This window comes from Panthera pardus, unplaced genomic scaffold (genome assembly GCF_024362965.1).
Source record: "Panthera pardus isolate Hobbes unplaced genomic scaffold, ASM2436296v1 HiC_scaffold_8, whole genome shotgun sequence".
Classification (NCBI taxonomy): domain Eukaryota; kingdom Metazoa; phylum Chordata; class Mammalia; order Carnivora; family Felidae; genus Panthera; species Panthera pardus.
The window spans coordinates 91,753,315-91,775,336 of NW_026527013.1; the positions used below are offsets into that span (position 1 = coordinate 91,753,315).

Here is a 22,022-nt window from a genome sequence, read left to right on the forward strand (position 1 = left end):
GCAACCCGAGATTCACTTGTAATGAAGACTTTGGCTGTAATTGAAGAACACGGATGGATATGTCAAATTTGTCAAGGGGAAGGAAACGTTCTAACTGTGGGGACATACTGAAGACGAGGCTCCACACTTTTGGAAAGACACTATGAAAGCAGAAGTGGAAGAGATAAGGAGATTGCTACAAGGTATCAATAATTAAAACTGAAGTAATTGAATGTTTCAAGAGACACGGTTTTGCAATACTTGAGCATTTATCCAAAAAGCAAATTCAGAACCATGATTGATGCAGCACCCTGTGGGACTTACCAGAGCAGGAGGATAGTTCAAACATGGTCTGTAACTTTGGGCTAGTGTAGGCCTTCTTCCTTATCACATTAGGGTCACCCAGGAAATGACCATTTCCTTTAACTATCCCTTCCTCGTGGGATCCTAGTGAGTCTGAATCAAACAGCAGGCACTGGGGCTTTAACAATGAGTTCTCTGCCTCCTGGCCCTCTGACCCTTCCTTAGCCCTTTGCTAGAAAGCTCAGGCTCAAGCCAAGGTTTATGGTCTCACAGTGTATCTGGAGTGAAACCTAGAGACACTGTGTAATATAAAGCAGGCTGCCTGCCTCACATATGTAGTCCAGGTATGAATACTTGACACACTTAAGGCTAAATATTTATAAATTTAATATACTTTAGCAATATTTGAAAAAATAACCAAGTGAAATGAGGCTGAAGATGCTTAGAAATGTTTTCTCATTGGTGACAAATAATTGATCATCTGAATGGTAGCTATCACACTGGAGCCCTAAAATAAGACAGATATTCTGCTGGCAGGGAGAAAATAGGCCAACCGCATCATGTTTCACCTCTTGTGCTCTCTCGCAAAAAAGAGCAAACCAGACCAGCTTTAAATCCAAGAAACGGAAACTTTATTGGTGCTTATTAAACCAACACACTTTTTCATGTTCAGAACTATCCCATGGAGTATTAATCTCCTTTGCAAAGATGGGGAAACTGAGGCTCTGAGATTATCTGAGATGATTAATTTACATATTCAGGAAGAGACACAGCCGGTATTGGACTCCAGATCCTACTTAAAAGCACGTGGTTTAAAAATTAAAAAAAAGTCTTCCATTATAAATGCAATACTTGCTTATCAGAGATTATTTGGAACAATAGTAAGAAGGAAGAAAATGAACTCATGACCCTGACTGCCAGTGGTAGCAACATCAATATCTTGGTCCTTTCTTCCAGTCCTTTTTCTGTGTATATTTTATAATGTGAGTGTGAATGCGTGGCCTATCAAATTGGATCTATCAATATTTTAAAAATTATCTTCTGATTTTAGAAGGAAAGCACACACATTATAGAAAACTTGGAAAATACTAAAATCTATCAAGGAAATTCAAATCACCTAGAATCTCATAAGCCAAAAATGACCATAGTTAATATTTTCATATATTCCCTTAGGTTTCTTTCCATCAGTTTTCTTTTTTTACATAGTCAAGTCCATAATTTACAAGATTTTTAAGTGCAGTTAATAAAAGTCTAGGTGGATGATGACAAACAAACTTGGTGACAGATAGTATTTGCCACTCAAATGGTTCAACAGGTGTTAAAGAGGCAGAAAATAATCACTCATGCTCCCTGTCCAATTGTGTGGCCATCAAAAATGTGTAAGCCTTAAAGCCTGTTCTTAAATTTCCACTAAGGTGAAGCCTGACATGGATTATCATGGTTTTTCGTTGTTTTTTTCCCTGCATCCAAGAGGGTATAAATCATTTACATGATAAGAATACTCCACACATAAGGCCTTCAATACCATGTAAAATCTCTTCTAGGAAAGATAAGAACAATATAGTCTGATGGGAAGATTTTAAAGTATCTTACAATGAAAAATACATAATGTGCCTTAAACATTTTGCATGCTGAAATTTACATAAAAGAGGCTCAGCAACAAAATAAGGCATCACTGACAATGGCTCAACGAAGTTGTAAATGGTATAAGAGACCCGATCTTGTATTAGTAAAATTCCAAAGAATTTATTATCAATACTAAAAACTTCAGTTGTACATAAAGTAATAAACGTTTATGACGGCCCTTAAGGAAAAGCAGTGATGCAAGTTACACACGTTACTGAAGGCAAAGGCAAAAGAGGACTCCAGTCGGAATGTCGGTTATGTTCATGCAGCTTCCTCTTGATTTAAACACTCATGACGCACTGAATAAACTGAAAGAGAGACCAAGTCCACGTTACCCTGCACACATTGTGGCACTGAGTACACCCTAGCTTATTTTTCAGCAGTATACATTTTGTTTTCCTAAATTGAATTATGGATCAAGAAACATCCATTTCTAAAATAAAAGTACATGATAGACAGAAAGGTTCATGTTTGTAGGGGAAGCAGTCTAATAGAAAATCGAGTGGGTTTCTCTTCTTACAGAAAGCAGACTTTACTTCAATGGATAACGAATATTTAAATTCCAAATATCTCAGACTCTAGAAATGGTAATGGTCATGGTAAAAGGTACCCACTCAGAAATAACAGTTGATACTGTTAAATCACCTGGGGACCTCCAAACTACACAGTAGTACCCCACTGCTCTGGCACCAGCACCTTTTAAATAGGTTATGCCCTTAAAATCTGCTTAATTGCAAATAAATCCTAGCATGCAAGTATGTGTATACACAGAAACGGAATATATGACCTTTCCTCTGCAATTCAGAAACCCAAGTTGAGAGGCATCAGCATTTGCTGTGAAACATTTGCTTCACATAAACACCAACACTCTGCTTTTCCGACACCAGTGAGGCACTGTGTATGCTAATCCCTACAGCATTCCTACAAGGCCAAGCTAATGATCACTTTCAGATAAAAGGGAACATTTAAAATCTCCTAAGGGCCCATCGGAGGCCAAAGTCCATGCACTTTCCACTCCATAGGCTGCTTTTCCATCTTTGGAAAGAATGACAGGACTGTCACCCGAGACACTGATACACACTAATGAAAACACACCTTTAAGCAGAAGAAATAAACATACTTACACATAAGCCTTTTTAAATGATCTGAACTGTGGCAGCTGCCAAACTGAAAATATGTGCATCCTTGCATTTTGTAGCAGAGAAACCTTTTTTAGAACATTCAGTTATCACAGTGACTGCTATTCTGAAAGCAATTTTTTAAAGTCCATAGCTGACCAAAAAATAGAAGAACAACTAAGCATCTCCCTAGTTATGTGTATTCAGCTAATGCCATCAGAGATGACAACTGGCTATGTTCACATTGGTTACGTGGCCTTGCCTTGTCCTATCACATTTAGTGTGGCTGTTTAGTAAATACATTGTTTTAAATTGCAACTTAAGTTTGTGCTTTATAGCCTCAATGAAGAACATGGGTGTTGTTAAATTTACTTCTCAGTGACTGAGATATTTATTCAATGAAGCCAAAAACAGCAATATCTGCATGGTGTTTTCAGGGACATTTCTGATTGAAATCTCACAACAGCCCAGGGAAGAAGGCATTACTACTTCCTCTCCTCAAATAGTCTTGGAGCAATGAAGAAACCTGCCTAAGTGACCCTACCAGCAAGTGAGACCATTTGGGCTTTGAACCAAGTCTTTTAATGCGAATCAAACAGTGGTCTATGAGTAAGACTAATAATAAATGAAACTGATAAATTTTGAACGGTAACTCCTGATCATTTAATCCTTCATTACTCTGCATCCTTAAGATGCTCTTAATGGCTAACTTCAAAAGGGATGCCCAATTGTGAATTTACGGAGACTTACATCATCATATGGGAAATTCACAACACCTTGCTGAGCAGTATCCCGTCTTCGAAAGCTGTCTGTAAAACACCACAGTAAAATTTATGGTTATTTTTGTAACATCTGAAATCACAATAGTTACTTATTTTGGCATTGGGTTCAAACTGTAGAAACATGTGAGTTGTAAAACCAGCTAACATAAACAAAAGACCACAGCAAAGAAGCCAACTACAATGAACATGAATAAATTTAATAAACAACAAAGTAATACAACAATGTAGAAGTTAGTCAACTGTCTTTTTCAATGTGCAGCTGGAAGAAAGCATCTTATCCCAAAGTCAGTGAAAGCCATGTGACCTCCAAGGCCATTACTTAATTGTGATGAAAACACAGAATTTCAAACTTGTTAATAACATAGATAATGTTTAATTAGGAAATGGATAGATGGGAGTCCCTAATATGACAAACGGGCTGTAATAAAATATTTCACCTATCTGAGCTCTGTGCTATTGAAAAGAATTTACTTTAATAATCAAAAAGAATGAAATCTTGCTACCTGCAACGTGGATGGAACTAGAGTATATTATGCTAAGTGAAAAAGTCAGAGAAAGACAAATGTAATATGATTTTACACATATGTGGAATTTAAGAAACACAACAGATGAACATAGGGGAAAGGAAGGAAAAATAAGAAAAAAACAGAGAGGGAGGCAAACCATGAGACTCTTAAATACGGAGAACTGAGGGTTGCTGGAGGAGAGATGGGTAGGGGGAATGGGCTAAATGAGTGATGGGCATTAAGGAGGGCACTTGTTGGGATGAACACTGGGTGTCCTATGTAAGTGATGAGTCACTAAATTCTCCTGAAACTACTACTACACTGTAAGTTAACTAACTTGAATTTAAATTAAAAAAACTGACCTCAAATTTTTGTTAGGATGCAAAAAAAAAAAAAAAAAATTACAAAACCACATTTTAAAAAGAGTAAAAAAGACTAAAGAGAAGACTGGAACAACAAAAATATACAAAAGAAAGAGGGGATAGAAAAGTAGAGATTACTAATATAGCCTCATCTAAGAAGTACGTTCTACCATTTAATATCACTACCATTTAAATGACTACCATTTAAAATTACTTTCCAACAAGAGGACTTAGGAAAGAGAGCTACAAATGAGTAATTTTACTCTCTTCACATATTTACATTATAGGGAGAAATCACAGAATACTACTCATACTCTGATCAAAAGTGCACAAATTAGCTTATCATATTTTGGAATATTTTGTGAAAGTTAAGATTATTTTAATGGCAGATTACCACTAATCTGAAAGAATTTCTGAAAACAAAAAACACAATTACTCTGCTAGATAGGTTCAATAGCAGTGTTAAAAAAGCCATTGAAATGAGGGGGGGTGGAAAGAGTGATCAGGGACAAAAGAAGTTCAGAACACTGAAAATGAAATGTCATGCAAGTTGTGTCTTCTTGGCCCTTGGAGAGACACCATCTCAAAGAACACACCTGTCAGAGCTCGCAGTTTCACACAGCAGGCGATGTAGTCATCAAAGGTGATCTTGCCATTGGTGCTGTATCGTTTTGCAATTGAATTCACAGCTTGGGGACTCAACCGAAATCCTGAAGGAAGGAAAATCACCCGGTGAAAAAAACGTGAAAGGATTACAAGAAGACCGTTGAAAATAATCAAGCACAATTTTTTTCAGACTGGGGGCACACTCATTTTAATTACGAATACACACTAGCAACTATGTGTGTATCATGTAATTATGAATATACACTTCTTCTAGAAATCAGAAACTGCCTTCCCATAGCACTTAGTCTTAGAAATTAACACAGAATTATGCCGACCAGGTGGCTCGAGTTAGCCATACCCACCCATTGTGGTTAGGGCCTTCTGCAGTTCTTGAGGGTCCACTGTTCCACTCCTGTCACTGTCAAAACTGGTGAAGTGTTGTCTCCAGCCGTTCAGCACGGCCCAGAGTTCTTTAAATTCATTGAAACCCATTGTGCCTGACATATCTCTCTGAATTATAATCAAGGATTAGAGTATCTTTATTTTGCAACATTTTGTAACGATTCAAGATCAAGGATAAGGGAATATAATGATCTTTCTGCTAAAAAGGTTAAAAATGTTGTATGTTCTTCTTAGTGTGATATAATAAAAACATACTCCAATGAGATAATAAAAAGGGCCTAGGGAGAAAAGCTGAGTACGTATTTCCACTGTGGGAAAAAGATAATCTATGTGAGGTGATTACAATGAAATAATGTGGCCACTGTGAGCCACAGGTAAAAAACAGAGTTCCTGGAACTGTGCCGCACTTTCTGGGTGCCCCAGGCGATGCTGCTAGGGTCCTGGGGTCTTGGCTTTAACATTCCTTTGCTGGGCCCTTCCAGACCCAGGGTTTTCACTTTTGGAAAATGAGGTGGGATGAAAGGCACTGCAGGGTCACCACTAGCTAACCTGAGTGCAGTAACTGTGATGTGAGAAATTCCACCGCCTGAAGGTCAGGTATGAATCATGCATAGCTCACTGTTAAAGCAAAAAACCTTGCCAGACCACTCTGATTTCTATAGGTGTTCTCTGATGCTTCCTTGAATTCTTGAGGAACCAACATTCTATTTACTGAGCTCCTTTCCTTTTTCACACCAAACTACATCTTAAAAGCTAATGATTTCAGAAAACTTTTTTTGTGGTCATCTGTCACCTTGTGTTTACTGGGTATTAATTCCTAGATAAATTCTTTTAGGAAGAATTTTTTTTTTGGGGGGGGGGGAGGGTGATCAGAAAAAAACACTCTAGACATCAATCAAAGTAAAGGATACATCCAGCATTGACACCATAAGCCGACAAGTCTCCAGGTTAAAAGCTGTTAAATCAAAAAAAGCACATAATAGTTTCAAAAATTCACATTATATTGCATACATTCAAATTCTAATTAGGAAAATGACTATTTATTTACACAATCTTATTTTTATATGCTAAACAACATGGGAGTTTTGAAGCAGATTTTTTCCAGATAGAGGGGATTCCTTGCAGAACCCAAATTTGATTTTAATAACTTTAATAGAAATCTTTTAAAAAAAGTATTGCATTGTACTATTAATATTTTTAGGTATGATAATGGCTTTGAAGTTGGTGAGGGAAATGTCCTTATCTTTTAGAAACGTATATACTGAAGTTATTTGTAGATGAAATGAATGTTAAGATATCTGGAATGAGCTTCAAAAGAAAACAGACAGGATTACACATGAACTAAGAATAACAACACACTGGTAATTGTTGAAGCTGGGTGACAGGTGCATGGAAGTTCATAATAATTATCTCTGTTCTTAGATAGGCATACATTTTCTATAATACAGTCTTAAAAAATTTTTTTTTTACCATTTATTTATTTTTGAGAGACAGAGAGAGCCAGAGCACAAGCGGGGGAAGGGCAGAGAGAGGAAGACACAGAATCTGAAACACACTCCAGGCTCTGAGCTATCAGCACAGAGCCTAACACGGGGCTCGACCCCACGAACTGTGAGATCATGACTTGAGTCGAAGTCGGACACTTAGCCAATTGAGCCACTCAAGTGCTGCTAATATAGTCTTTTTAAAAAAGTTTTATATACTTTTTTGCCTGTGAAACTGTAATATAGTGAGTTTAATTCACCATAATGAACCATAATGTATTATATTCACCATGGTAAGTGGGAAGATAGGGTTACTACATTTCTACTCCTGACTATCATTTGCTGGTTTTGTTTGTTCTGTGTCACTAGTTCATTTGTTTACCTTTCTTTCCCCTTTAATGTCACACAATGAATTACCTCCTACCTCATATAGCTTATGACACCTTTTTATATACAGTAAGTTTATATACGAAACCAGATAAATATGCTTGCTAGAATAGTGTTAAGTAAGAGCACTCTGGAATACGATACAATGACCAATTCAGTGATGACCACGATTTGGAAGCCTTTTGAGTTTTTGTACAGCTTGAATATATTCTGAGGACATTTCTATACGACACTTAGAAAAACACACTAGAATATATTTACTAGTTAATGGGCCTACTGATGACCTACCTAAGCATTAGCAAATATAAAGAAAAAATTCCTTGCATCTTCCATTCTGTTCATGAGAATCAACGACTGGGGAAATATATAGTTACAAAGAAGCTAGAAGGCTAGAAGGCAGAAGGGACAAAGGTCAGGTGGGCAAAGCTGGCATAAATTCTGCAAGTTTGTTGACAGGCACACAGAACTAACATTTTTACAGCTCTTACTAGCTTCATTTTTATCTCCAACAAACTGAATTTCAAATACATCTGAGCTAACTCTCAGTACTGTAGTGTTTCCAAACAGTATAAACTATAAATTTTCCACTTTTAACAGATTCCTGTGTTTGGCATACTCTGGAACATGAAATAAAAGGTGGAGGACTATCTCTGTTTTGGCCCTTCAAACTCCATCTAATCCACAGATACAGGTCTCTGAGGTGACAGGAAGCAACGCTTCTACACACTTTTGAGAAAGAGTTGGTTGATTCTTCATTTTGACTTTTAAGTTGTGTGGAGGCACGAAGTCTCTCTGATCTAGACCAATGGTTTTCAATCCCGGGTGCTTATCAGAATCACCCAGAAGCTTTAAAAGATCCTAGTACTGGGGCTGCACCACAGAACAGTTTTTTTTCCCCTCAGCGTTACGGAGATATAATTAACAAATAACATTCTGTAAGTTTAAGGTGTATAATGTAATGATCTCATATATGCACATACTGCAGAATGATAACCATAATTAGGTTATTTAACACATCCATCACTTCACATAGTTAACTTTTTCGTCTGTGTGATGAGAACTTTTAAGATCAACTCTCTTAGCTATTTTCTAGTATATAATACAGTATTGTCACCATCACCACAGAGCAATTAAATGAGAATCCCTGAGCATGGAACCAAGGCATGACTGTTTTTTTTTAAAGCTTCTCAATGATTCCAGTGAGCAGCCAAGGTTGAGACCACTGTTCTTCTCAAAGTGTGATTCCTGGACCAGCCATGTTAACATCATCTGGGACCTTTTAGAATTACAGAATCTCGGCCTTTAACCTACACCAAAAATATCAGAATCTGCATTTAAATAAGATCCCCAGGTGATTTATTTTCACATAAAAACAGCTGGTGGACCTGGACCACCTGAATCTTCTGGAAGCTTGTTCCAGATGCAAATTCTCCGGTCTTACCTCAGACCTTCTAAATGAAAAATTCTAGGACAGGGCTCAGCAATCCAGTGATGCTGACACAGCTCAAGTTTAGGAACCAATGCTCTAGAGGGCCTGTCAACCAAGAGGCAGATCCACTTGTGTCTGACTTTAAGTCAAGGATTTTGAGGGGCTGTAAGGCAGACAGCTTCCCTGTGTCCCAAGAGCTACAAGTAACATCTCCATCCACTCAGTCACCCAAGCCAGAAACCAGGGAGTGTCCCCAGTTCCCTGTCCCCTGATATTCAATCACCTTCTTCTTCTTCTTTTTTCAATGTTTATTTTTGAGAGAGAGAGACAGAGCACAAGGTGGGAAGAGGCAGAGAGAGAGAGGGAGGCACAGAATCTGAAGCAGGTTCTGAGCTGTCAGCACAGAGCATGATGTGGGGATCAAACTCACAAACTGCGAGATCATGACCTGAGCTGAAGTCGGACGCTCAACCGACTGAACCACCCAGGCGCCCCTCAATCGCCTTCTAAATTGCTTTAGGACCTATCCATTTCCAGTTCCACAATCACTTCCCTGGTTTAGGAAGTATTTTACTCACCTGATGACTCCAATGGCCACCTAACAGGTGTCCCTGACTCCCCGTGCTCCACACCCCCCATACCCATGCCCCGCAATTTGGTTTTTATGCTACATCCAGAACAGTACGTGCTCTTCTATACAAAACCCAGTAGACATGTTGCACTGCTGTCAGGATGAAGTCCAAGCACCTAAGTGGCATATGAAGTCATATGCATATGTTCCCAGTCCAGCTAATTTCCTGCTCTTTATTCAACGTTCACATTCCATCTTCACGGCCAATTTCTCCCAGTTCTTTGACTGCACATGCACATGTTTCCCCTTACCTGTGGGTCTTTAGTACATGCTGTTCTATCTGCCTGGGGCACAACTGCCCTTTATCCCTCTCACTTCTTGATCTGCCTGGTTTCGCTTGACTTTCATTTCTCCTCAGTTTGGCATCAGTTCTGCAAGGAAAACTTTCCTGACCACTTTCTGGGTTATGTGCCTCTCCTATGTGGGCCCACAGCCTCTCTACTTCACTTATCCCAGCACTTTTCACTGTGTCCCACAGGCACCACTTGTGGGTGCACAGCCTGGCACCTTGCACGTGATGGTATCCATTAAAATGTGTTGGTTAGACAGCTGAATAGATAGGACCCCTCATCCCTGTGTAGACAGCTATACACTCCCCTCAACCAGTATACGCAGGATAGGTTTTTAAAAATAAAATCTCATTTTTACGGATACTTAAAAGGACTATATAATACCTTAAGACAAATCATAAGTCAAAATACCAATAAGGGTACAGAGCTATGCTTTCTCCATTTTAGGAAATCTTCCATACTCATTAATTCAACAAATGCCTGTTAAGTACTCATTATGTACAGGGCCCAGGATACCAAGAACATTGGAGATACAAATTAAAAACTGGATCCTGCCCTAGCTGACAGTCTAAGGAAAAGAGAAGTCATGCATGCATGCAACTCCAATCAAGGTAGAGAGTGGTGAACCATAATGGAGACAGTAAGCAGTACCAGGAAGTACTGAGGAGCAGGAGGCTCCTTCCTACTAAGAAGCACTTCACAGAAGCAGCAGCATTTAAGTCAAGCCTTGAATGACAGGAAAGATGAGGGACATTTGGGGACAGTTAAGTAGTGCTATGGACCAGCATAAGCAAAGTGTATCAGGAAAGTTCAGGCCAAGCAAAGTAAGTGGGAGGCTTGATGAGGCTACATTAGAAGATCTTGAATTCCTATTAAGGGTTTAGGTTTTGTTTTACAGGTAAGTAGTGCTATGGACCAGCATAAGCAAAGTGTATCAGGAAAGTTCAGGCCAAGCAAAGTAAGTGGGAGGCTTGATGAGGCTACATTAGAAGATCTTGAATTCCTACTAAGGGTTTAGGTTTTGTTTTACAGGTACCAAGGAGCTACCAAAGAATTTTAGAAGAAGAAACTAACAGGTTAGAGGATGCGTCAGGAAGCCCAAAAATCTGGTCATCTTTTGTGAGAAGGGTTTAAAAGAGGGAATGTGATGGGCAGGGAACAAAAGTGAATGAGAGAAAATTCACTATTTCAGACAGTTCTAATGAACTAGAACACTGATGTCACAGAAGTTTGGGTAGGGAAATCTCTTGCTCAATTTTATCTTTCTCCAGAAATAGTTTGCTTTTATTTATTAAAATTTACTTTGAGAGCACACGTGCACACCCAGCACGTGTGAGCAGGGGAGAGGCAAAGAAAGAGGGAGACAAGGGAATCCAAAGCAGGCTCTGTGCTGTTAAGTGCAGAGCCCTACATGGGGCTCAAACTCACGAACTGTGAGATCATGACCCGAGCCGAAACCAAGAGTTGGACGCTTAACCTACTGTGCCACCTAGGTGTCCCAAGAAATACTAGTGCTATTCTATTTTAAATAGCTTCAAGAGTCTTTGATAATTTTATTTTTACTCTCTCCCTTCTCCTGTTCATTCTACTAAAATGCCTCATACATCTTTTCTTCTAGTAGAAATCCAAAATGTAATGGACCTAGCAGGAAAACATTACCTTCAGTTGTTTCTCTCAGCCTTACCATAGAGTAACGGCTACACTCAAGGGGAAAAAAAAGAAGTTGAATTACTATCTTACAGACTAGAGCAACGTTCCTTATCAACTCCACTTCTGAGTATGACCGGTTCCTTTTAAGCTGGAGAAGATGACTGTAGGAACTAGGCTGGAATACTCTCTGTTCCTCATTCCACCTCCACCTGTACTTTTTGGTTTGGAAGCTGGGTTTAAAAAACACCAATGGCTGTACAATTTCTGTATCATGAAACTCACTGTGACACTTCACAAGCAGGATGGTTTTGTGATTTATTACAGCCTCCACAACCAGAGGATGGTAAGCAAATTAATTCAATCACATGGCTCTGATGACTCAGGAAATGTCTTCCCTATAACTCACTGCTCTACGGCCATCGCTAAACATGATTTTCTCACACGAAATTAAAAAAAAAAATTTTTTAAGTTTATTTATTTTGAGAGAGAGTGAGAACATGAACAGGGGAGGGGCAGAGAGAGAGGGAGAGAGAATTCCAAGCAGGCTCTGCACTATCAGCACAGAAACTATGCACAGCTCAAACCCACGAACCATGAGATCATGACCTGAGCTGAAACCAAGAGTCGGACGCTTAACTGACAAGAGCCACCCAGGCGCCTCCTCATATGAAATTTTTAAAAGGACTGTTCTCCCAGGATATACAGCCCATTTGTTAGTCAGATTTTAAAACCTGCCACACCTCTTCTACTGAAAGGGTACAGAGTAATAGTTTATGTTGCTACACAGCTCACTTTCATAAACCCTATTAAACCTGCTATGTTCACTAGCCCCAACTGCTTGAGGTTAACATTTAACACTTTAAATGTATTCCCTACAACACTTAAAAAAAAAAAAAAAATTCCCAAATCTAGAAAGTGCTTCTTTTGTTTAGGACCAGATTAAATGAGAAATGCAAACGGTTCCTCTTTCATATTAATTCCTCCAACTAGGAAATGTTAATAGGATACTTAAGTCATATAATACAAAGGATAAAAATAGAAATGCAAATAGTTTAAGAAGAGAGCCATCTAGTAAATATGCCATGTCAAACAGTCAAAGAAAATGCGACCATAAATCTTCATGTGTGACTTCTAGTTTGAGCATTTTATTTTTAAAGTTTATTTATTTATTTTGAGAGAGACAGATCACGCAGTAGGGGCAAAGAGAGAGAATTCCAAGCAGGCTCTGCACTGTCAGCGCAGAACCTGATGCAGGGCTCGAACTCACAAACCAACAGATCATGACCTGAGCCAAAACCAAGAGTCAGACGTTTAACCAACTGAGCCACTCAGGCACCCCTGTAGTTTGAGCATTTTAATTCACAATTTACCAACAGCTAAGGCTCTGATTTGATGTTTTGTCCCCATTAACAACAGGCAAAGAAGTTAGCAAGTCAAGACACTACTTTCTACCTTATGTATCTGTCAGGGTCAGGATCTGATTGGAAAAGAAGCAAGTGGGATGTACACGGGAGGTTGAGAGGCACTGATAAGATGCAGTACTTCTGTGATCATTCCCCATCTGTAGCTCGTGGCAAAGAGCTCTTTCAAAAGGCAGGAAGGTGGTGTAAGCACTGAATTATAAGGTGGCAGAACTGAGGACGAGGCCAGAAGGAAGACTAGTGCAAAGAGTTAAGAAATTAGGAAGGGCACTTCCAACATAGCCTGCCCACACTCTCTGAAGCAGAAAGAGAAATGAAGAAAGACCTGGGGGATGTCATGGCAAGCACTCATGTTGCCAGCAGCATGCTCAGAGCCCATGAATGCAGAACCGGTTTCCTGAGCACCAGGGGTGGGGACCAGCCACTGCAGGGAACGTGGGACAGGACTGACCACTCAGAACTAGGGAGTGCAGGACAGGCCATTTGGGGAGCAGCTGCACAGGACCAGGCACTCAAAGTCCTAAGTGCCATCAGCCTCAGGGCAGTCAACTCTTGGCAAATGGTCAGTTGTAAATGTTAGCTCCTGTCATTAATGACACCTGACCTAGCAGATTTCATTTCAGCACCTCACCTCGTCCTCTGTGAAGGAGACCACGCTGCCCATCTCATTGCTTCCAAAGGTTCCAAATCCAATGGACCCGCTAAACGGGCAGGTAGTGTAGAATGATTTATTAACAGCTGTTTTCAAATTCATATTTTGTGATAATAAACAACCAAAATTAGCTTTTGAAATTCTAAATTATGCTGGATCAGAAAAGCTCAATTTCCTTGGAGGCTATAATCATAAGGAAGTTAAAATACGAAACAGAAGAGTACTGTGGGATTGTCAACTTACGTTTGTATCCTCCAGCAATGCCTGACTGTGTCAGACATCTCTGCAATTCATCAGCATCTATCTGCCCATCCTTTTGAAAAAAAAAAAAAAAAAAAAAAAAAAAAATAGGAAGACAAATTACAATAATGATTTGTACGTTCTAGTTCTTTGTTCACTTTCAGTATATTATTTTAGCAATGACAAAGAAAATGAGCATTTTCATGCGTAAGACCTTTTTTATTTTTTGGAAAAAAAAATGCCTTCCAAACATAGGCATTCCTTTCCCAATTCTACTTTCAAAAATAATAATGAAAGAAAAACAAATAGTTAAGTCCTCTTCCACAAATGCATACTTAGGGCCATAAACAAACAAAATACATTTCGTGATACTTAAGTGGGCATTCAATTTCAGACTCTATTTTAAATAATTATTACATACGAATTCACAAGGTTGGAAAGCTGCTTACACCTCTACTTTAGTATAAACATTATCTTCTTATCATTCCTCTAAGTTCCTCAATTAGATTTGGGATTAAATTTTCAAGTGGAAGGTTGGTCTTTTTAATGAAACACTGAGGTAAATTCAGTTTCTTCTTCTGATACACAAGTTTTTTTTTTAATGTGTGAATGAAATTAGTTTCTGTCTTGAACTACTCTTCTTTTAGTCTGAGCTAGGAAACTGCCATTTAAGCATTTAAAATTATTTATATAGTTGCTTTAAAGTCTTATTCCTCTTTCTAGCTATTTTTTTGTGGGGGGCGGGGGTGGTAAAGGCATAGCAGCATACAAAGCTAACATCCATGAATAAAGTCTGGATAAAACAGAGGCCTTTGTGATCCCTTGGTTTATGATGAGGTGAATGGTTTTTTTCAGAACTACAATTATATCTGGAAGATACAGGTTCCCAGTGCCTATTTATTGGCTAACCAAGTTCACAACTAGATATATGTTGTTTTTAGGGATTTAAAAATAAAATACCTAAATCCCTCACGTCCATGAGGATTGTAACTTCTAAGTGCAGAGCAGGATCAATAATTTGAAAGACAATGGCTATGCTGATGTAGGTGTAGGCCCAGTCTGCTGCAAGCGAAGCAGGTGGGGTCACTTACAGGGCTGGAGGCACAGGCAATCTAAGAACACAAGTCTTGAGCTTTGCCCTGTCTTGTGGTTTCAGAGATACAGATCATTAACCGATTAAGCAGATACTTAAATGGATGCTCTTTCGGTTTTGGACTCAATTTTCCATTCAATTTCTTGAGCTATAGTTCTTAGAATGCTTTTCTGCAAGGCGGTCTTGAATTTTTATCCCATAATATTCTACAGCTTCTTCACATTAAGACTGTGCTGTTTCTTGCTTTTGATCAAAACAAAGGTAAATGCCAAGACAAAAGAGCAAACATCCCTTCTGGAGAGGACTGGGTTCTACCAGCAGTGAATTTACCATACACAGTGGCGTGGTGAACTAGGGAAGCGTCCTTCCTCAATGTACACCACCGCCTGTCCTACCACATAATATAGAGAAGTCAAAGGTCTCCAGGAGCCCACCTTAATTCTCTCTCTGGGTCAACAAGCCACAACACCTTATACGGACATGGAAGAGCTGACCTAGTAACAGCATCAGCATCAAAGAGAAAGTACTGTGCACAAGATTCACTTCCTGGTAGTAAGGGAATAGTAAGTAACTTTCTTATGTTGAAGCTGGTAAGTTTTTAACATAAGTATCTATTTCCTCAGGGGGTAATTGATTAACAAATTCAATCCAAAGAAAGCGACCATTAGAATCTGACTACATGATTACTGGCACATGTCTGTAAACCGTACTAACAAGGGTTTGTGTTCACCAGATCTGGAATTTATTCTCTGTAAACCACCATGGACCCTGACAATTCATCGTTCTAAAAACATCTTTCTACTTTACAGATCCTCACAGTATATTTATTGCCCTTTATTCTGTTCGTTCTGGCATTAATTCAATCACAAATTTAGTCTTGAAGTGAACTAACATAAATACAGGTAACACTTTGTCCTAATTTGTTCTGAATATGCAGAAATAAGTAACTGACTATAAACTTCATTCTTTCTCTCTTCTTTTCTTTCCACAAGCAAAGGGATTCTTTTCCAGAGGAGAGTTCTTTTTTCCATGCCACTCTAACAACAGCTAATACAAATGAAGACTCTGACAATTCTTTAATATTAACGGAAAAAGCTAACCTGTCCTGCTACAGCAGCAAAGTAACCATACAGCGGATCCTGAGTTTGTCCGGGAAACGCAGGCCCTCCGGGAGCCCCTCCATACTGTAAAACAACAAACACAAAAGCATCATCCCACTGAATCCAGTGTTATTCTTTCACCACTGAATGCCTTTGTGCAAAGCTAGGCAAATGCCGGCCCTTCACATCCATGGTTCACCTCCCCACCACCAGCACGCTCTAACTGCAATCATCCCACCCCTTTTCTTTCATTCCCACTCCATCACAATGTAAAAACTGGCAGCTTGGACCAAAATGAGATGTCCCGAATAGTGACATCTGCATGAGCGAAGCAACTTTCAAAATCCCAATTAACCTGCAGGTTAGATTAAATGCAGCCTAGGCAAGCAACTTAAGGGCAGAGCTCGGAATTGTCTTCCTTTTCCTTTTACAACGATTATGGTGTTTTGAAGCATTCTGAGACAGGTGTAGCCTAGGCCGTGCTTAGGTGTCTCGGTTAGGCTATTTGGCGGCGAGCACCTGGGCGAGGAGGCGCGGCGAAGGAACATTCCTTTTCAGAAACAGTTCCCACGACGACGCACATCCCAGGCGCCCGGCGAGGCGGCCTTCCTCCCGGAAGGCTTTTACTCTAGCGGTCTTTCCCCAACTTCTCTTTTAATCCCACTTTCTTTTAAAGATGGGAGGTGGATCCCAGGGCCATTCGAGATTAAAATGGCTGTTGCTCTCAGGGGAAACCCGGAGGGGAAGGAAGCGAATTTACACAATTTCACGCCGCGTGTCCCAAAGTCACAGGGTGGGCTTCTTGGATTAAAGCCCACCCGCGCCTCGACCCCACGCAGCCACCCGCAGGGCGAAGGGACGCGGAGAAGGAGGGAGCCCCAGGATGAGGCAGAAGGGCAGCGGCCTGGGGCGAGGCAGCGGGCAGGGAGAAGCCCGGGGTGGGGGCGGGAGAAGCCCGGGGTGGGGGCGGGAGGCGCCCGCGGAGCCGCCCCGGCGGAGTGGCCCAGCGTGGCCTCTCGGCGTCCGCGGTGTCCCAGGGTTGCGCCCGGGCCACCAGCCCGCGCGGGCTGCACTTACCCCGCCTGGGTAGTACCCGCCGCCGGCGCCAGGGTGCCCGGGGTACGCCATGGTGCAGACTGCGCCGCCGCCACCGCCACCGCCCTCACCCTCCCGCCGGGGCCGCCCCGGAAAGCACCACGCGGGCGGCGGGGGACGCGCGCCGGAGCCCCCTCCCGCTCGGCGCTCGGCTCCCGCCTCAGCCCTCTGCGTGCGCACCGCGTGGCTCCGCGCTTCCTGTGCCGGGGTCGCGCCCAAGCCAGGTTCCCGCAAGTGCCTGGGACCTGCGACGCAGTTCACGCCGGTGGCATTCCTCCCTGCGAAACGAATGGCACATTCCAACACCAGTACGGTGCCTCGGGGGTTCTTTATTTCTTCCTAACTCGGCTATATTCTGATACTTTTGAACATTTTAACCAACTTCGTTAGTCTGGGCCGCTCGGCTCTAAGCGGAGTGCAGTTTTGCAGGGAAGGAGCTGGATGCATTAGGACAGTTCTTAGATGCCTGTGAGGGAAGGAGACGTTGGAAAATCAAAATGAGAAAACGCCCTTGGAAAACAGGAATAAACTTCAGGAACTGTGTGCAAGCGAGCCTTTGGTTTGCGGTTGCACATTTCACTGAACACCGGCCTGTTTTCTTGCTAGGGGACGCGGTCAGCTCTTGGTTAAGCTGGGTGTCATATGGCCTGGGGAGGACGGAGGGCATTGACTGGCAAGGCAACCCCGCCCAGGTTCTTAGAAAATGAGTTGTTTGAATTATCTTGATGATTCAGGCGAAACAATCCCCCTTCTCCAAAATTACTCAGCCACTTTGTATACAAGAAAAGTTTAGGGCAAGCTAAGAGTGCCCTGGTAAATATTCAGGAAGGTGAAAGGTTAGAACTATTCTTTTAGGCAGATTCAGGAAATGGTTCTCTTCATGCATTTTTCTTTTCACCCTCGTTGAACAGTCTGATGTGAGCAATTCGGGTGTGAGATTTTTTTTTTTTTTTTTTTTTTTTGGTTTTGTTTCATGTCATTTCAGTCGTGAATGTTTTTCTGAATTTGAACGTTTTAAGAAATGCACTGATGAGCAACATTCACATTATTTGCTACGGAGGCTGCACTGAAAAATTGAGTCATAAACATTTAACAAATGTTGGAACACCTGTTGAGTGTGGTGACGTGCTGTTCACCATGGTGGACAGGGTTCCTCCATTCCAAGTTTCCGGGCTGTGTTCCCACTAGGGTCATTGTTTTCTTCTAATGTATAACTGTCTTCCAAGTCCTCTTTTTGGCTGCTCAAACTCCAAAGATGATAAGTCCTGAGTTGTGAGAACAACTTTAATAGTCCCTGTTGTTACCTATCAAATAAACTTTGTTTAATGTTTGATTTAGGAAGTAGATTACTGTTTTCAAATTCCAAAGCTATTATCGAGGTAGATTAGGCAATTTTTGAGTCTTTGGCCTCCGCGGAGTTTTCTTTTTTCTTATTTTTTTCCTTTTGTGTGGTAAGAACAATGAACAGGAGATCTACCCTCTTAACAAATGTTTAAGTGTACAATACAGTGTTGTTAACTATATGCATAGTGTTATACAGCAGGTCTCTAGGACTTTTCATCCTGTGTGACTGAAAATCTGTACCTATTAACATCTACTCCCCATTTGCTCCTTCTTCCAGCCCCTCAAAACCAGCATTGTTTGTTTCTATGAGATTGATTATCTCAGATACCTCAATAATTACAATAATGATTGTAATTACCTCAATAATTACAATCATTTGAAGTATTTGTCTTTTTGTGATTGGCTTATTTCACCTAGCATAATGTCCTTGAAATTTATCCATGTTGTAGCATATGACACGATTTCCTTCTTTTTAAGTCTGGATAAAACTCTATTACATGTATATGCCACATTTTAAATTCATTCATCCATAGATGGACATTTGGGTTGCTTCTGCATCTTGGTTATTGCAAATAATTCTGCGATGAACATGGCTGTGTAAATAGCTCTTTGAAATCCTCTTTTCTTTTTTTTAAAAAAAATTAATGTTTATTTATTTTTGAGAGACAGAGAGAGAACACTAGCACGGGAGGGGCAGAGAAACAGGGAGACACAGAATCCAAAGAAGGCTCCAAGCTTTGAGCTGTCAGCACAGAGCCCAAAGTGGGGCTTGAACCCGCAAACCATGAGATCATGGCCGAAACCATGGGAAGTCAGACACTGAATTGACTGAGTCACCCAGGCACCCCTGGATCATATGGTAGTTTTATTTTAAATTTAAATTTAGTTTAATTGAGGAAACTCAATACCGTTTTACATAGTGGATATACCATTTTGCATTCCCATCAACAATATGCAAGAATTCCAATTATTTTACATACTTACCAACACTTATTGTCTGGTCAGGTGGGGGTTCCTAATAGTGGAGGTGTGAAGTGATAGCTCAGTGTGGTATTTCCCTGATTAGTAGCATTGAGCACTTTTTCATGTACTTGTTGGCCATTTGTATACTTTCCTTGGAGAAATATTTATTTAATTATTTAGCCCATTAAAATTTTTTTAAAATTTTAAATCCAGTATACTTAAATTAGTTTATATTAGTTATATTAGCTTCAGATGTACAATATAGTGATTCAGCAGTTCTATACTCAGTGCTAATAATGATAAGTGTACTCCTAATCCTCTTCACCTACTTCTTCACCCATCTCCCAATTTGTTCTCTATAGTTAAGGATCTGTTTTTTGGTTTGTGTCTTTTTTCCTTTGTTCATTTGTATTGTTTCTTAAATTCCACATATAAAAAATCATACGGTATTTGTCTTTCTCTGACTTATTTCACTTAGTGTAATACTTTCTACCTCCATCCATGTTGTTCCAAATGGCCAGATTTCATTCTCTTTTATGGTTAAGTAATATCCCATTGTATATATGCACTGCATCTTCTTTATCCATTCATCCTTCTTGTGGACACTTGTGTTGCTTCCATAATTTGGCTGTTGTAAATAATGCTGTAATAAACACAGGGGTGCAAATATCTTTTTAAATTAGTGCTTTCATATTCTTTGGGTAAATATCCAGTAGTGGAGTTATTGGCTCGTTAGGTAGCTCTATTTTTAATTTTTTGAGCGACCTGCATGCTATTTTCCACAGTGGCTGCACCAGTTTGTATTCCCACCAACAGTGTAAGAGGGTTCCTTTTTCTCCACATCCTTACCAGCACCTATTGTTTCTTATGTTTTTGATTTTAGCCATTCTGACAGGTGTGAGGTGATATCTCATTGTGGTTTTGATTTGCATTTTCCTGATGACCATTAATGTTGAACACCTTTTCATGTTTCTGTTGGCTTCTTTAGCCCATTATCAAAGTGGGTTATTAGTTTTTTGCTGTTGTAAAAATTCCTTATATATTTCGAAAACTAACTCCTTATCAGGTATATGGTTTGCACATTTTTATCCCATTTCATGGTTTGCCTTTTCATTCTGTTGTTTCCTTTGTTGTGCAGAAGGTTTTTAGTATGATATAGTCCTACTTGTCTATTTATGTTTTTGTTGCCTATGCTTTTGTTGTCATAGCTATGAAATCATTGCCTTGGCATTGTCTTCTGGCTATGACTCTGGGAGAATAGCACCTTAGCAAATGCTTTGCTGGTTTTAAGATAGAGCTGGTTTTAAGATAGACTCCAATGTCATGGAATTTTTCCCCTATATTTTCTTCTAGGAGTTTTATAGTTTTTGGTCTTATATTGTCTTTAATCCATTTTGAGTTGATTTTTGTGTATAGTGTAAGATAAGATTCCAATTTTTTTTTATTCTTTTGTGTACGGATATCTGGTTTTCCCAACACCATTTGTGGAGGAGACCATCCTTTCTCAATGGTGTATTTTTGACATTCTTGCGGAAGATCAGTTAATTGTATATGCACAGATTTATTTTGGGGCTCTCTCTTCTGTTACTTGACCTCTGCTTTGAAGTCCATTTCTGTAGAAGTAACCAAGAATAAAGAATAGATGGAGAGGACTGAACTCAAAGTTGAGTGTAAGCTCTTTCAAGACTCAAGTTTGAAAGATCATATAATGTATGAAATATTTATGAGTGTGCAGAATGAACTTTATGGATAAGCAACTATGCTAATTGTGTTTTCAGTTGTCTTCAGACATCTTCCCACTACCCCACTGCTAAACAATTAAATTTAATGGAGTGCTACAAATGAAATTCTTACAATTATTGTTAACAAATTGTTAAGTTGCTGCTGTTTTAGTTTATGAAAAAAATTGTGGCAACTAATAACAACAGATACATACAGTACTTAATATGTGACAGACCCTCTTCTAAACACTTTATATATTCACTAAAACCTCATAGAATCCCATAAGGTAAATGGTTATATCATCCTCATTATACAGTTGAGGAAACAGAGGAGATGAGAGAATTTTCCTAAGTGGGATGAACACAGAGCTGAGCTTGGCTTCCAGGCCACATGGCCCTGGAGCCTGTGCTCTACACTAGGGGACAGCAAACTTTGTAAAGGGCCAGTTGGTAAATATAATAGGCTTTGTGTGCCATATAGTCTCTGTAGCAACTACTCAATTCTGCCATTGTAGCATGCAAGCATACATAGATAATGCACAAATGAATGGGTGTGGCTGTGTTTCAAAGCAATTTTATTTACAGACACTGAAATTTGAATTTCATATAATTTTCACATATCATGAAACATTATTCTTCATTTTATTTTTTTCAACTATTAAAATATGTACATATCATTCTTAGCTCCCGTTATACAAAAACAAGCAGTGGGCCAGATTTGGCCCTTGAGTAGTAGTTTGCCAACCACTGCTGAAAACCCCTCTAGGATTCTGGCTATGACCCCAGGAGAAGAGCACCTTAGCAAATGCTTTGCTGGTTTTAGGATAGGGCTGTGGGT

At 39.9% G+C, this 22,022-nt stretch overlaps 1 protein-coding gene across 1 annotated transcript; it reads right to left on the bottom strand.

Moving 5' to 3' along the window:
- Nucleotides 1–891: 891 nt before the first annotated feature.
- SRI (sorcin) lies at nucleotides 892–17,269 on the bottom strand. Its single transcript, XM_019443246.2, has 8 exons — nucleotides 17,139–17,269; nucleotides 16,062–16,145; nucleotides 13,872–13,941; nucleotides 6,596–6,639; nucleotides 5,645–5,792; nucleotides 5,273–5,386; nucleotides 3,777–3,835; nucleotides 892–2,216 (listed from the first exon to the last, which is right to left on the bottom strand). The coding sequence occupies exons 1-8, from the start codon at nucleotides 17,187–17,189 to the stop codon at nucleotides 2,190–2,192; spliced, it is 597 nt and encodes a 198-aa protein (XP_019298791.1). The 5' UTR covers nucleotides 17,190–17,269; the 3' UTR covers nucleotides 892–2,189.
- Between the last annotated feature and the right edge of the window lie 4,753 nt (nucleotides 17,270–22,022).